General features: G+C 39.8%; 1 protein-coding gene across 2 annotated transcripts in view; it reads right to left on the minus strand.

Annotated features, from left to right (window-relative positions):
* Window positions 1–7670: 7670 nt before the first annotated feature.
* DPY19L4 (dpy-19-like 4 (C. elegans)) overlaps window positions 7671–16046 on the minus strand; it is a 29788-nt gene continuing 21412 nt past the window's right edge. For both annotated transcript variants that reach the window (XM_010577096.1, XM_010577095.1), the window contains 2 exons: window positions 14948–15106; window positions 7671–10272 (listed from right to left, as the gene is read on the minus strand). In XM_010577096.1, coding sequence (XP_010575398.1) covers window positions 10108–10272; window positions 14948–15106 — 324 coding nt within the window. In that variant the 3' untranslated portion in view covers window positions 7671–10107. The remainder of the gene's footprint in view (window positions 10273–14947; window positions 15107–16046) is intronic.

Raw genomic sequence — 16046 nt, forward strand, 5'->3', positions numbered from 1 at the left:
GGAGCGGCACCGCGCCGCACTCCCGCCGCGCACACCCACGCCACGTGGAGACCCGGCCCGTCCCCGCGGCCGGTCAGAGCCGTGGGCGGGGACGGGGCGAGCCCGCCCCGCCCGTGGCAAAGCGTACAGCAGATCCGGGCAAACGCCCCATCTTCCCCAGTTCCAGAGCTTTGCTTCCCGGGCTGCTCTGCCGCTCAGCGTCCCGCTGCTCCGCAGGCGAAGCGGGCAGAGAGAGGAGCAGGAGCAGTGCTTCCCGGGGGAGGGATGGGGGGGCGTGGGTGGGTGGCGTGTGGGTGACCTCGGGGAATAACGGGCAAGCTCCTGCTTTCCTGAGCGTGTACGAAAAACCCCAGCCAAGCTAGAAGAGCAACCAGTAAAAGAAAGAGAGGAAAAAACGCTGTTGCGTGAGGGAGAGAGGGCCTTGGGATACTTGAATCGCTGAAAAATGGTTGTGACCAAGCAGACATATTTTTCTGATGTGAGCTGGGCTTGTCTTGGAAGTGTGGCCTCTCAGGAGTGCATACACCGGTTGCTGCTCCTTCAGGTAAGATGCATTTTTGGCAGGAGGGGGAAGAGCAAAACAGGTCTCAGCATAATACCTGAACAATAGCACCAATTATCGCATCTAAAATTTCAGTCTCTGAGTGAAACACATTTTGGGGAAAAGAATAGCGTGTGCTGCTCTTGAGAGCAATACTGAAATGGTCCTACTGAATTAGGCAAGCAGATGCGTCAGTCCTGCTAAACACAAGTAAAACAATCTGGGCATGGGAATCATTGCACTGGTTATACCATGATCAATGGAAGCGTGAACCCAATGCCAATCACTCCCCACTACTCGTCAAACCAAACATTACTCATTTTCTCATCGCTCCAAGCGCAAGTCCCAGCAGTATCTTCCATTCCTGCAAATAAGCAAGAACAACACATCTCCCTTTGCATAGTGACGGTAACAGCTTAGGAACAGCCTTTTGCCAAGCCTCCGCATCCAGCTGGTCAAACTGTGTTAACGTTCTTCCATTAGAAATGCTCCCTCTTGCTGTTTTGAACACAGGTTTGCTAGTTTTACTAGGAGGCTGTTAGGAAGGCAGGGGTGTTGTAGCTTCAGTGAGGACATAGCTAGGCTGGAAGTGAAGCTTTGCTCAAGAAAGCCAGAAACCATTTCAATCAGCTTTAGTCAAATATTACGGGCAACAGTCAAAGGCGACAACCAACTGCTAGATCTGCACCTCTGCCGCCTGGGGAACTACCACTTTTAAGGAGAAGTGATCGCTGGCAGATCACATCACATTATTACAAGCTGTCAGCCTTTACTTTCACCCTAGGAAAGTGATGGGATGATTGTTTCTAAAAATGGGCATGATGCAGACCTCAGACTGGGAGGGAAAATGCAAACCCAAACGTTTTTAAGGAATTGTTTACCAGTAACAACAGGAAAGTAAGCATCAGGATCCATCCAGGGTTAACGTGCTGTAGCAAGCTGTGAGAGTGCTATATTTACTGTTTCAGCCCTATGTAAAAATAAAATGTGAATAATTCCCTGCCTCACAAATGCACAAGAAAGCTCATTAACTTACGACACAATCTCAGCCAGCCGGATGACCAGAAACGAGCATTCAGTTTAGGAAAAGTTCAGATCAGCACAGAGATACAGTGCAGCACACCCTCTTCTGAAATGCAATGTGTCCTACTGGCCTCACACAAACTCTTAACATGCAAATTAAATCCACTCAAAATCAAGTGCTCAATTTTAAGCTACATTGCGAGATGTGTTGCCCTTTCTATTCTCTTATATTCATACACATGCATTTAGAAACATATGGTTTTGTCTACAGCTCATCAAGACATGAGTTGGATTTTATTCACCGTTCTCCCTCACATATATGAGCCCATGTATCATTAATACGTTCATGAACACATCATTTTGGTGGTAAATTTAGGCTTCTGCTCTACATCACCCCCATTGACAGAATTTAGGGCACACTGTACAGAGCAGAACCAGCAACAACCTTGCCACCGTGGATACTTACTAGCACAACCATGTTATTTTCAACATCCAATTGCACAAAACCTGTGCAATTTGACAAAACAAATATAAAGAGATGCAAACATACTTGAGGTGCATTTGTGTGTGATTGCCAGCTCTAAAATTATGTGACTGCATCCCAGCCAGGCACGGCTGAAATATTGCTTTTACTGGTGTCAGGCAGTTACATATGCGTTAAGTACATGTTTTGAAATGGTAAAAGTTATTTATAATGGGCTGTTTGGTTGTTTTTTCAAGATATAACAAAAGGACCAAACTGCATTGATGAAAAGACTAAACGTCTCTTATCAGTCTTTTCAATGAAGACCATTTTTCTTCTGGAACTGAAGAGTGGGGAGGGAGGTCCGCTTTGGCTGATGGGGATCGGGGAAGTCAAAGCACAGGCTCGTGTCTGGGTCTCTTTAGGCTCAGTGGGTGATATTCTGTTCTAGCAACCACTTCAAAACCCAGGAAAAATATTTTCCACTGTTCACAGTTGACCCTCTGTGCTCATCAGGGATCAGCAGGCAGCTAAACAGTTTAAGGAATGGTAAGCAATTCTCAAAAGCTGTATTATGTATGTATATGTATGTACAGTAAATATTGAAATGCTACAAGACCAACCATTCTGGAGTAACCTCATCTCCTTCTCAGAACACTGCCAAGAAAACGGTATGGCTCTTTCTGTGTAGCCGTATTTTGCAAAGGAACTTGACTGTTCCTGCGAAACTGAAGCAGAAACCACAGGGAGACTGATACAGCGTTAATCCAAGAGGCGACCTGAGTAAGGATAGTGGAGATGGCTCTTGGCTCTGATTGATAGAAAACAACATGGAAAAGAAATAAATAAGCTCCTTGGATATCTTCAGGACACTATCAGCTTCTATTGCTAAAGAACCATAGTGAAATTTATTTTTCAGAGTCTTCCCCAGCAAACCTTATCTGGTGAACTGGGGACTGTGAATTGCAACCACTAAATCTAAGAGTTGCTATTCTAAGGCCAAACTATCAGCAAGCCCAACAGCCTTCCTCTGGCCCTCTCTCGCAGCTGGGACAAGGCCCTAGAACCAGCAGTTCAGACTACTGCTCAAATCATCATAAAATGGGCCAAACTGGGAGGAGAAAAAAAAAGAAAAAAATTAAAAAAGCAGCAGCATTTATCTAGGTGTTAATAATGCAGAAATAGATCCAAATTACTCTTAGTGTGTCTTTCAGAAACAAGTTTTCATGCTTAAATAAAAACAAGACTTGGTTTTAATGTACCTTTCTAAAATTGCATAAACAGGTCAACCGCTTCTGCAGCAGTGATTTTGCATTATTGTCCAGAGTTGAAGTTAGATCAACCAAGGAAACCACACGCGTTCTTTCCAGCATCCACCAGTTACTGCAGGGAGACCGCAGCTTCTGCGCCCAGGGTCTCACAGACAGCGTAACATGACGCAGCGAAGAGAAGGCAGCTGCATTCTTGCCCGTCCTTTGTCAACTTTCTTCAGAGGGGAGAATGGCGTAAGGCATCGTTTTATATCCACGCTCATCTTACAGAACCTGCTGGTATTTATTGCAACAGTGTGAAAAACAAGTCAGTCTAACATGGTTTTGGTCTTTCTATAACCAGTCAGTATGGTACCGTCAGGAGTCAAGGGTTGACAGCAGACACATTACAGTTGTAACTTTGAAACAAGAAGAAAGTCCAAGGGATTATAAAGCTGCTCAAAACGCTGAAGGTAAACGTATATATTGCTGGTGTGTTATAACCTACTGAATAGTTCAGTATTCCTCTATATTGCGTTATGTTTGCATATTCTATATATGCAATTTAATTCATAATGAGATGCATCTCATCTCACTACTATTAAAAAATGTCTATCACATTTGTTACCTAAGCAATCTGAAAGCATACAGCAATTGAAGTATGCTAGTCTGGCTTACAGCAAAAATCAGAAAATCTGGGAAACTAGGTCCTAGAAACAGATTACAGAGCTATCATTTAGGGGCGAAAAAACCCAAACCAACAGTAATTTTACCTAACACCTCTTAAACACTGATTATAATCAGAATATGTATTTTATACAGAGTTATATACACACATAAAATACATATACACATTTTTATATACACCTATTTATATACACATATCTATGAATACAAATTCTATTATATATAATAGAATATTCTGTATTTCACAGCTGGTAATGATGGTCTCAGTTTTGGAAAAAGACATGGAAGAGTACACAAACACCAACATATGGAACCAACAAACACGGTGCCAGGGAGCTCCATTCCCCTTTCTGCGAAGCAATCACAAAGCCTGAGTGCTTGAAGAATTCATGGATAAACTTGAATACTTCAACATCAGCGCATTTCCTGACTGGTCTAAAAGGAAGCAGTCTGATGAATGTTCAAACTCAGAACCATTATAAATTAAAGATGTAAATATGTATTTCCTAAGGTGCTATATGATTGATTTTTGGAGAAGCACTTCATAAGGTATTTCTACCGTCTTCAGAATTTAACTAAAATAATCTCAAGGTTTTCATATCATTACATGGTAAATTATTATACAGTAGTCTGCACTGAAAGATTTCACTCCTACTAATATCTTATAAAATGACAGAAGGCTCCAATATATGTAACCATGATCTGTAAAAATGCAAGACAGATAATACATTAGTTGATTAAAAAAATTAAATAAATCAGTAAGCATTTGATGTTGCATAGGAATTTATTTCCAGGTGACATGCTTGCTGTAGGAGGATCTGTAGGGAGAAAGTCAGAGTTCAGTAATTCCATAAGAAGCATCTCATATTTTGCCGCTCATCTTCATACCAATATATCTCAACAGGTAGGCACAGTCAGCATGACATATGGATCCAGTCTGAGCAGGTTGGTAATCCTCAAGAGCTGCAAGACTATTTATGCTGTCCTGTCAAGACAGATATCTTAGCTATGCTGTGCAGTCTTCACTTGACTGAAAATTGCATATGCAAATAATACAACAGAATACAAAAATCATTTTATTACTGCAACAGTGGAAGGAGGTTAATTCATTACAAACTACATGGTTTTTGTGAAAGGGTATCAGACTTCTCAAAAAAAAGCATAAAACGGTGTCTCAAACAATCCATACTTTCTCAACTTGGCTTTTATTACAATTTTTGTTTCCCACAGAAAAAAAAGTTTGTCACAAGAGAAAAATATTTACGATGTATACATTATTTTGATAAAAAACTGTCCAAGACAACAAACAAGATAAAAGGAATTGGATTCCTTGGATTTGTTATTAAATAGCGGCACATAGATACGTCCATATGCCATACATGCTACTGCTAAATGTCACTGTTAACAAGTAAAGCACCACCAATAATTGTTCTGCATTACTGAAGTAACAAAGTTTGAAACTTTGAAAGGCATTAAACACCCACCTCTTTTCCATCAAATAAATAGGTAACCTTAAACATCACTTGAAAGGCAGAATTACATACATTTAACTGTGCTGAAATCAAAAACATTGCCAGATTAATTACACGTTTAAAAATCTAATTGAGGTACCAAACAATTCAGAAGACCTTTAGGCATTGCTAGCTCTGCATTTGGCATAGTAAAAGTGCAGCAACATAATGGTGATATTTTCTTTTAGCTGTACTCATGAAATAGAAATGATTACTAAAAAAAAAACACACACTGCATGTTTTAGAATTCTCACTTCTTTTTTTTCCCCTAAAGTTAAGTTTTAAAAAGAGTACTAAAGGCATGATTATACAGATTTATGTTGAGGTATTATTTCACATGAAATATTGCTTGTGTTGGAATAAATTCAGCTTTTCTTTCATCTCTAATACCATGGTACTCTAAAGTCCACCTGCCTGTAAGTTATTTAGAAGATTAATAGATTCAACCACCATTAGCGATAACAGAAGCTACTCGTTACATCTCCAAAACACAACAGTAAACCAGCCATCTCTAAATGCAAACACAACGTGCATGCCCACGCATACACACCAACAGCTTACGCTTTCTTCCTGTTAGATATTTGGTTAAAGGATAGATTATATGAAGTTAACAGCAGTCATCAAGAAGTGTTTCAATGACAGCTTACAATCCCTACGACCCAATCCTGCAGCTCCTGTTCATGTGAATTGCATGGGAAAGCTGATGAAGGGTCACAAGATTTGGACATTTGCAGATGACTTAGTAAAAATAAGGTGGTAAGAGCAAGATTTGGTCCCTAACCTTCTACCTTTCAGTAAGTAGTAATGCCACCAGAGCAGTTTGAAGAATTTTCAATGCCTGTTAAACCTTTCGGCCCTCCTTCTTCCATATTTGTGTATCTCCTCCTTACCCCCTCAATGGAAATTGCATTTAAGATTGTATTGTATTAATTGTACTTCCATTTACTTTGGAAGAAATAAAATCAGTATTTTTTAAAATAACATGAATAGAAGCTTATGTTCTGAAATGCCTTTACTTAATTAGTCTCAAACATCTCCTGGCAAATCTATCAACTGAATTCAAGTATGTGGTAATTCAGGAAGTGAAAGAGCATTTTTTTAAGATTAAGACAAAATTGTACATGTCAGTTTAGCTGTGGCTTGACTCAACTTTCATCCACAAGTCTAACAGTAACAGGTGAGTGCCTGAAAATACTATACTCATTTATTCTTTCAAGGTAATTTTTTTGCATTTACTAAGATCAAGCATATCAGAAGTTGGAAATGTGAAGGAGAAAATAAGCCAGCAAAATAGCAACACAAATTGCTATGCAAATTCTCATTCTTCCCAGTGAACAGCTGTTAGATGGCTGGCATACATCCTAGCTGCACCACTTACTACAGGAGCATCCTTGGAGGCTGGGCTATTAAGACACAACGGAAGCTCTAGAAATCAGAGAGATAGGAATTTAAAAAAAAAATCTTCACAAAAAGAAACACAAATTGAGTTTTTTGTTTGTTTAATAAAAGCTTGCAAGGCACATGTTTCAACTGAATTGCAACATCTACAGCAAAACAGATCATTTTTTGCAAAATGTTCACCCAGGCCTTTCAGGGAGTTAAACCTGTGACCTGGTTGAAAACTGAGCTAAGGTTGTGTGTACAAGTCCGATGTAATTATGCCCTATTGTTGTCCTTCTGAGGGATATCATGAAATGTACTGTTTATTTTTCACAGAAGATGGAGACTAGAATAGACAATAATTATTTTTGCTAATCCATAGCTGGGTAAGAAATCCAAGCTCATCATTTTCTTTGTAAGATATGATTCTTCCAGTCACTTGTTTTAAAAATTATGCCTTTTTACTGGAACAACAGCAATGTTTCTCCCACATAAAAGGCTCCTTCTGTTACTTAAGGCTGCTGTGCCAATGGTGCTGCAATACAATTTTCTCTAATATAAAAAGCAAGGTAAAAATCTTAAATGATTCTCCTAAACCAGAATCAATTGAAGTATCAAGAATACATCTTAAAAACTATGACAAAACTAATAACAACTATGTCACAGTTCAAATGAAGTTCAACATGTTCGTTTAAACATGTATAAAGGCCAACATGCTACAAGACAGTTTTCTTTAGATGTACAGATGGCCGCATTTATGTTTTTCTTTACACGTGTGCTCTACATAGAGCATTGTTTGAATACTTACATGTGGTAGCACATACATACAGCATTGCAGTAAAACACAACAGGCAGTCAAGGACAGTTAAATATTGCATCTTGGCATGGCAATCTAAGGCATGAAGCCGTAAGCTATGCGACTTCATCCACCCAAGTGCAGTTGTAACCCTGAAGTTTGCTACCTGGAATGCCTTATTGCTGTTATGAAATGATATTCATGAATGATTAACTTCAGGCAAGTAAATGACTAACACACAGACATGTAATTCCTTGACAGTGATTCAAACAAACTTAAATTGCATAAGGAACTCTAAACTCACTTCCAAGTATTACACCTACATCCATACTAGCACATACAGAGAAGGTTCCTGCAGGCCTGCCATAGCTTAAGTTAATACACTAGCTTCTGTTGTTATATGGTAATTGAAAAGTCTGAAACAGTCCAGTGCAGTAAAACATATGCACTTGTGCATAAGCAAATAAATGCAGACTGTATTTGGCCAGAGACACATGTACATACTACCCTCAACACAACGACTGTATCCCCAGAAAGGATATTCACTTTTAACTTGTAACTCAGTTGTACTGATAAATGTTTCTCTCAGTGATCACATCCAGTATATTCGATGGATTTATCTCAACATTGGTTTCAAATAAAATGCATAATTTAACATCTTGTCAAGACTCATAGGCCTAAAAATATAACTGAAAGTAAAAAAAACAGATTACAGACATGTTGACTCTTACAACAATAAAGCTTTTTTCTTTTAAATCACTCCAATAGTGATAATAGGTTTTAAAAAAAATCTCAGCACTACCTGCTAGTGTAAAGTAAGCAAATGTATCTGCATAGAGCAGATAAGAATCACGCATATACACCAACATGCTGCAGTTCGTAATATTTTCACAGTTAAAATCTCTGAATCTGCATTTTATCAAGAAGTGCGGTAAGGATCGTTTTGCAGCTTTCATTTGCAGAATCATTTGCAGATTTTTCAGTTGAAGGCGCATCCTATTATGCCAGAACCTTCATCTGGGCTCCAAAGAATCATTCCCACATGCCTAATAGACTGGTCTCTGGGCCAGGTGTTACACGAATCCATAACTGCAGGTAACTCCTAATGGGTGAATAACCTCTGCCAAAACTTATGTCCTGACTTTTTGTCCAGCTACACTTACGTAAGCAAAGTTACCATTACCTTTTATTGGATTTTCCATTCACAACACCAGGATTAGGCCCAGAGTTGGAATTAAAGCATCGTTCATTCTCTTGAAAGTATATCAGCCAGCAACAAACAGGATGAACAGATAATTTGTTAAGAAAAATAGTTGTAGAGGCAAAGGGGGTCATATAAGGAAGACAAATTTTAGCGGGAAGCAAGATTGCAGAGTACGTTCCCAAATTTTCAAAGATCTCGGTGTAGTTGCGTAATTGATATAAAAATAGCTATGAACAACTGTACCATTATTTATTAATGGTGGCAATTATAGTGTTTTAAGTTACAGTTATGGCACTACCTTAATATAACTATCACACAGTAAGTTGAATGAAATTACTATCACCCATCCCCTCATACACACACACACATATATACCAGCACGCACACAGAGGGGGTGAAACAGAAGTGCAGAAGTCTCAGTAGCAAACCTAGTTGTCCTGCTACACTTGTCTAAAACCAAGTATGGCATACTGTTGTATACTGGCCCATTCTGATGGCTGCTAAGACACACAAATGCATACACACATACACATTTAAGCATGGAGAAATCCTGAAGACAAGTTCTTTCCAAACTGAAGATCTGACCTTGTCAACCCCTACTGCTAGGTCTAAGTCCAAGCACTTGCACCAACATGTCGCTAGCAATGTAGAGATCAGTGCCTTAATCTATGGAAGTGTTGTTTAAATAAAATCTTCCTTACTTGATTTATACAAACACTATAGCTATACATAAGATGTAGGAATGTGTGTTTGATAAACACAGAAATGTTTAGACTGGAAGACAGGAAGAATAAAACAACAAAAAAACCCCCAAAACCCCAAACACTTACTTGAAAAGACTTGGGATACCGATTGCTTTCTTTCTAGAAAACAAAAGCTGTATGACTTAAATGAACTCTTTAAATAATTTTTCTGCTTTTACTGAAGTCTACCCACATCAGCTCTCTAACACTCAAGTTAGAAATCTCATTTACATGAAGATTAGGATGATTTAAATGGGAAGAAAAATGCAAAAATGTGGAAGACTGTCACACTTTGTAGAGACTGTAAAATTGACAAATTTTCCTGTTTCCTTCAAGGATGGTATCTATGTCTGTTGATCTGTAGTTCAAAGAATTCCAGTTTGGTAAAATAAAGTTGTCAATACTCTGCATGTGCACACATGTATCTGCAAAAATAACTTCCTTGATCAAAAGGAACTTTTCCAATTGAATTTCATTCACAATCCTCAGAAAGAATCTTGCATGCTTTTTCACGACTGGAAGGATATCACAGTGTTGATTCTATATACAAAATAGGATCTATTCCAGTATACCCGAGTAAAATAATTCACATATGGAGAATAGTTCATTTTGATTTCATGACAAAATCGTCCATATTTTGAGTAGGCATAGCCGTCGCCTTCCTCACAAACCACCTGTCAGAAAAGAAGAAGATCTAATTAAAATACTGAAGATAAGTGGTTACAGAACGTAATTCTGTACATTTAATTTATTTCTGTATTCTGTAAATTTAATTTACAATAGGCATTTAATTTCCATACTGTATGATTCCAATAAGCTGAAAATGTACTCCCCTGTAACTAGTTTAACCATTTAAGATAGCTTTTGTGAATTAATACCTTTGTCAGGGTAGCAGACATTAAAGCCAGTGTACTTTATTCATACAATAAAGAACAACAGCAATGGAAATTATCCACATGTCCTGTCTACCCAGTACTTCAAACCTGACCTGCACATAGCATACCACCTATGTAGGGAAGTAAATTCTCCATTACCTTTTCCAGGCCAAGTAAGTTTGACATACCTAATAAAGACTGAAGACACACACACACATTGCCCTATAAATTCCAACCAACTGACTTAGAAGCAAATTGCTTGTGCATTTTAGCACCTACTATCTGATATCCTCGAAGAAATCCTTTCGCTAGTCCTTCTGATGGCACAAATTTACATGGGTTTAAAAAAAGGTGGTAGGACAAATTCATGGAGAAAAACCTATTGGTGGCTACCAAACACAAAGGTATATCCCCTGAGCTACAGTCCTTCATCAACAGACTGCCAGAAAACATCTGTCTTGCCCTATCAATAATCATATGCTCTCAGCCAGTGTCAGAAACAAGATTACGACTAGGACAATAGGACACAGTCCAAGCTAGGAATTAATACTTATCTTCTTAAACACAGCAATTTGGAAAAAAAACATCCATAGGCCTGTCAACAGCACAACAGCCTGTCCGCTGTCTCACTTACTTTGGGAATAGGTAAATGCTGCAGTCTCCAACTACATATGCACTAGCTTCTGCTAGTTTGGAATGTCTTGATAATGTTTCAATATGACTTAGACAATTTTTGTTAGCAAGCAAACTGAGAATTTTGTTTCAAAGCTTCCTGAGACAACACACTATACCAACTTTCAGGAACAAACGATGTCAACTTTCTGAAAAAAAGACTTTATTCCTGTTGGCCATTCCAATATTTTCTCTACAACTAACATTTTTAGCATCCAACCCAGTATGGACTCAGCCACAGACAGGAAGCATAAGTGATGTTCATTACTAGCCAACCAATTTTTTTCTAAAAATACTGAACACTCAGTTCTCTATATTTAAATGTATATACCAGTTGTTTTGTTACAGATTTACAGATTACAGGCATTCAGCAGAACAGATTTTAACTGAAACTCTTATCATGAACTTTCTTTTCCTCTTCGTAATCTCTCCACTGTAAATAGGATAACCCTTGTCACTTCGACAATACTAATTACACAAAACCAGTAGATGTCTCACTTTTTGTACTGACAGTGCTGTGTGTGGCATTTATCAAAAACAGGCTCCTTGCACTGGATACTGTCTTTTGATATTTTTTTCCCCCCTTTGATTGAAATTATCATCATAAGCAACAACTGCTCTGAAAAGTACTGGGAAGTGTTCCTTAGGATGAACTGCTAAATAACTGGGTGTTAGGAATTAAAGGAGGAAGAAACTCATTCTGATATATGAATCCAACAAAAACTTAAAAACCCAACAGTAAAACTGTGCTGCTGAAGTTAGGATGAGATCAAGATTGTGTGGAATCCTGAAATTGTGGTTAATTGTTCCAGCTGACATCCTAAGTGTGAAAAGGGAACAGGAACTTATGCAAAAACATATCTGAGAAGAAACTGAGAGATAACATGTGCCGATTATCAATGGTAGAGGTTATTCATACACACACACTCTGTTATGGTACAGTATATCAGTTACAACATGGAATAATCATGGTATACATGATTTTAGCAGCAAGGCAAAGAAAGAAAAAGGATACATTTCAGCAATGCTAAGAAAACTGAAAGAAAAACAGAGACAATATCCTCCATGGATAAACTGGCCAGGAAACCTAGAAGTGAAACTGACACCAGTTGTAGATTCCTGGAGAAATTAAAGAGTAATCCCCTAAAAACATTGTCCTGGTTTCAGCTGGGATAGAGTTAACTGTCTTCCTAGTAGCTGGTACAGTGCTATGGTTTGAGTTCAGTATGTGAAGAATGTTGATAACACTGATGTTTTCAGTTGTTGCTCAGTAGTGTTTAGACTACAGTCAAGGATTTTTCAGCTTCTCATGCCCAGCCAGGGCACCTGACCCAAACTGGCCAACAGTGTATTCCATACCATGGGACGTCCCATCTAGTTTAGGAACTGGGAAGTGGGGGGCAGGGATTCGCCGCTCAGGGACTGGCTGGGTGTCGGTCGGCGGGTGGTGAGCAATTGCCCTGCGCATCATTTGTACATTTCAATCCTTTTATTATTACTGTTGTCATTTTATTAGTGTTATCATTATCATTATTAGCTTCTTCTTTTCTGTTCTATTAAACCGTTCTTATCTCAACCCACGAGTTTTACTTCTTTTCCCAATTTTCTCCCCCATCCCACTGGATGGGGAGGGAGGGAGTGAGCGACTGCGTGGTGCTTAGTTGCTGTCTGGGGTTAAACCACGACAAACATATAACCCCTATAATTACTCCCCCAAATGAAAGCAACTACAGAAATGAAATGCTTGCATTACAAGTTCTTTTGAAATGTGTATCATCAAAAGTAGGGCTTATAAAATACCTAACACAGACGAACAGCTTGGATTTTTCCCCAAGAATGGAATATAAGACTATATACAAAAGAAACATATGTATCTTCCCCATTAAAAAAAAAACCAAACAACAAAACACCAAATATTCAAACCAAGGATTAACTTGGTATAGTTAATACACAACAGGCTGTAATGTCAAACAGATGCTTAAGTTCTTTTCCTTAGTCAGGAAACCAACTAAATGAAGCTAACCTGTGATTGCTTAGAAGTAACTGGTGACTCCCTCTTTCCTATTGACCTGAGAATAAGCAACCAAACCCTAAGTGAGTTGAGGGCCACTCCTGCCTTTATAAAATCAAAACTTTTTCTGGAGTCCCAGGAAGCAGATGAACAAGTGGTAATGAGATCACTTTATAAAGCCCATCTCATTCCCTGCTTTGGCAGGAAGAGCAGCACTATCAGCATTCAGAACAGACAAAGCATGGCAATGACTGAAGTAGCATTCATGGGTATCCTCTTAACTCTACAGTTCATTCAACCAATCTTTCTACTAGCTGGGGCTTAAACTATCTATTGGGGTGCTAACTTATCTGCAGGACTGAATTGAATAGACTTGTAACCTCATCAGTACCAGACAAGCTGTACTAAATTGAATGGTAGGCTGGTCCTCATCCCAGGCAGAGTTTTAGAACTGAGTTTATCCGTTTGTTATGGGTTTGTGTGGTGCGGGTTTTTTTGGTAGCAGGGGAGAGGCTGCAGGGCTGGCTCCTGTGAGAAGCTGCTAGAAGCTTCCCTGGCTCCCAGTCGGACCCGCCTCTGGCCCAGGCCGAGCCCACCAGCGACGGTGGTAGCGCCTCTGGGAGAACAGATTTCAGAAGGGGAACCGGCAGTGAGTAGGGGATCGGAATGTGAGAGGAACCCCTCTGCAGACACCGAGGTCAGTCAGGAAGGAGGGGAGGAGGAGCGGGGGAGGAGGGGATGCCCCTGCAGCCCTGGTGAGACAGCAGGCTGTCCCCCCCAGCCCATAGAGGGGAGCGGGGGAGCAGAGACCCCCGAAGGTGGCCAGGACTCCATGGGAAAGCCCGCACTGGAGCAGCCTGTGCCTGAAGATCGGCCCACAGAAAGGACCCACGCCAGGGAAGTTCGGGAAGAACTGCAGCCCGCGGAAAGGACTCACGCTGGAGAAGTTGGTGAAGGACTGTCTCCCGTGGGAAGGAGCCCACGGTGGAGCAGGGGACGGCTGAGGAGTCCTCCTCCCCCTGAGGAGGAAGGAGCGGCAGAGACAAGGTGTGGCGAGCTGACCCCAACCCCCATTCCCCGTCCCCCTGCACCACCACGGGGAGGAGGGAGAGAGAACCAGGAGTGGGGTTGAGGTGGGAAGGAGGGAGGGGTGGGGGGAAGGTGTTCTCAGGCTTGTGTTTACTTCCTAATATCCTTTTTTGCTTTGATTTGTAGTAAATTAAATTGATTTAGTTTCTTCCCCAAGTTGAGCCTGTCTTTTGCCCGTGACCATAAGTGGTGAGTGATCCCTCCCTGTCCTTGTCTCGACCCACGAGCCTGCCTTTATATTTTCTCTTCATCCCACCGGGGGGAGGGGGGAAGTGAGCGAGCGGCTGCATGGCACTGTTACCAGCTGGGCTGAAACCATGATACCATTTTAAAATTTCATCTTTAAAGCTAGTAAAGAATGCCCTCTGAGGCAGAGCTTCACTGCTTTTGCAATAACCTCTTCAGGTGTTACAGTCTTAAACATTTATATATAGTTAAATGGTATTTAATGATTGGCAGAAAAGCAGTACAGCTAAATACTAATATACTGGGAGGGATTAGGGCAGTTAAAGAACAGTATGGGGTAAGATTACGGGTGTATAAGAAACAGACAACCCAAAACTTAATTGATCACTTCTAAAATTCATGAGTCTTTGTCTACATGTCAATTACAATCAGAAAAAGATCAGCATTATAAGAAGATTTCTTTTTAAATTAATTATTTATGCATTCAAACATTCATTTTTTCTTACTGCTACTTACATGACCATTAGCAATGTCCAATAGATCTTTAACTCTACATCCTCTTGCAGGTCCCACTTCATTGCAAATTGAATCTTCAATAATCAGAAAATTGGCTTTGTAAGATGTGAGTATCTTATAAATATCTTCTGCTGACCTCTTTGAATAGATCTGATAAATCTATAAATTAAGCAAACATGTTCATGCAATGCAAAAATCAGTGATAAATTAAATATTGGGGCATAGGGGGGGAACTTATCTGCAATAGCAAATTATATGTACACAGCAAGCTATAAAATGTTTGGGTTTGAAATCTCCAGAACAGGTGAGGTAATGGCCAGCTGAATGGGAAGTATTTGCCTCTGCTGATGGCAAGTTCTCATCTTATATATTTCAAGTGGCCTGAAAAGTTGTCAGAAATAATGTTTTGATATTTGTTTCTGTCCAGAGTGAAGCATTGTCAATCTACTTGATACTCCCTTCACTGTTTGCTGGACTCCTATGTTCTCCTTACTTCTATTTGATTATTTTTTTTCTCATTACATTTGGGTAAACAGGAAGACAGTTCCTGTGAGATGCTTTCCAAGTCAAGTATCTTACTAGAGATTTCTGTCTCCCTACTGTAATCCTGGAGTGTTCAAATACAGACTGAGAACTGACATAGAATAGCAGTTTTGATTTCTTTGCTAGGTAGTCACTGGGCAAGTCTGTTTTGCTTTGTGACTTTCTCCCTGACAAAACATGCAGAATAAAAATCGCTCACAATCATTCAGAAATGACAGCCTGCCTAAAATTCAATACAGCCATACTGCTCAGTAAGGAATCTTGTTCGTGAGCTTATTAGATATTGGTCTTATCTTGTTATCTTTCTTTACAAGACGTCATGCTCTTTTCTCGCCTTAGACTGTAAACACTTTGGAGAAAAGGCAGTATTTTGAATGCCACTCACATGTAATAATTTGCATTACCAGGTGGCCTGGGCGGCACAGAAGAGCAATGCAAATGTGTGTGTTATAAGGAATGTTATAAGGCCATCTTCTTTCGAGCATTAATATTTACAGCACTCCCACACATCTTGATCAGGCTCTTCAGTCTTACATGGTGGAACAGTCTATAAATC

This window comes from Haliaeetus leucocephalus, unplaced genomic scaffold (genome assembly GCF_000737465.1).
Source record: "Haliaeetus leucocephalus isolate CR32 unplaced genomic scaffold, Haliaeetus_leucocephalus-4.0 Scaffold555, whole genome shotgun sequence".
NCBI classification, from domain to species: domain Eukaryota; kingdom Metazoa; phylum Chordata; class Aves; order Accipitriformes; family Accipitridae; genus Haliaeetus; species Haliaeetus leucocephalus.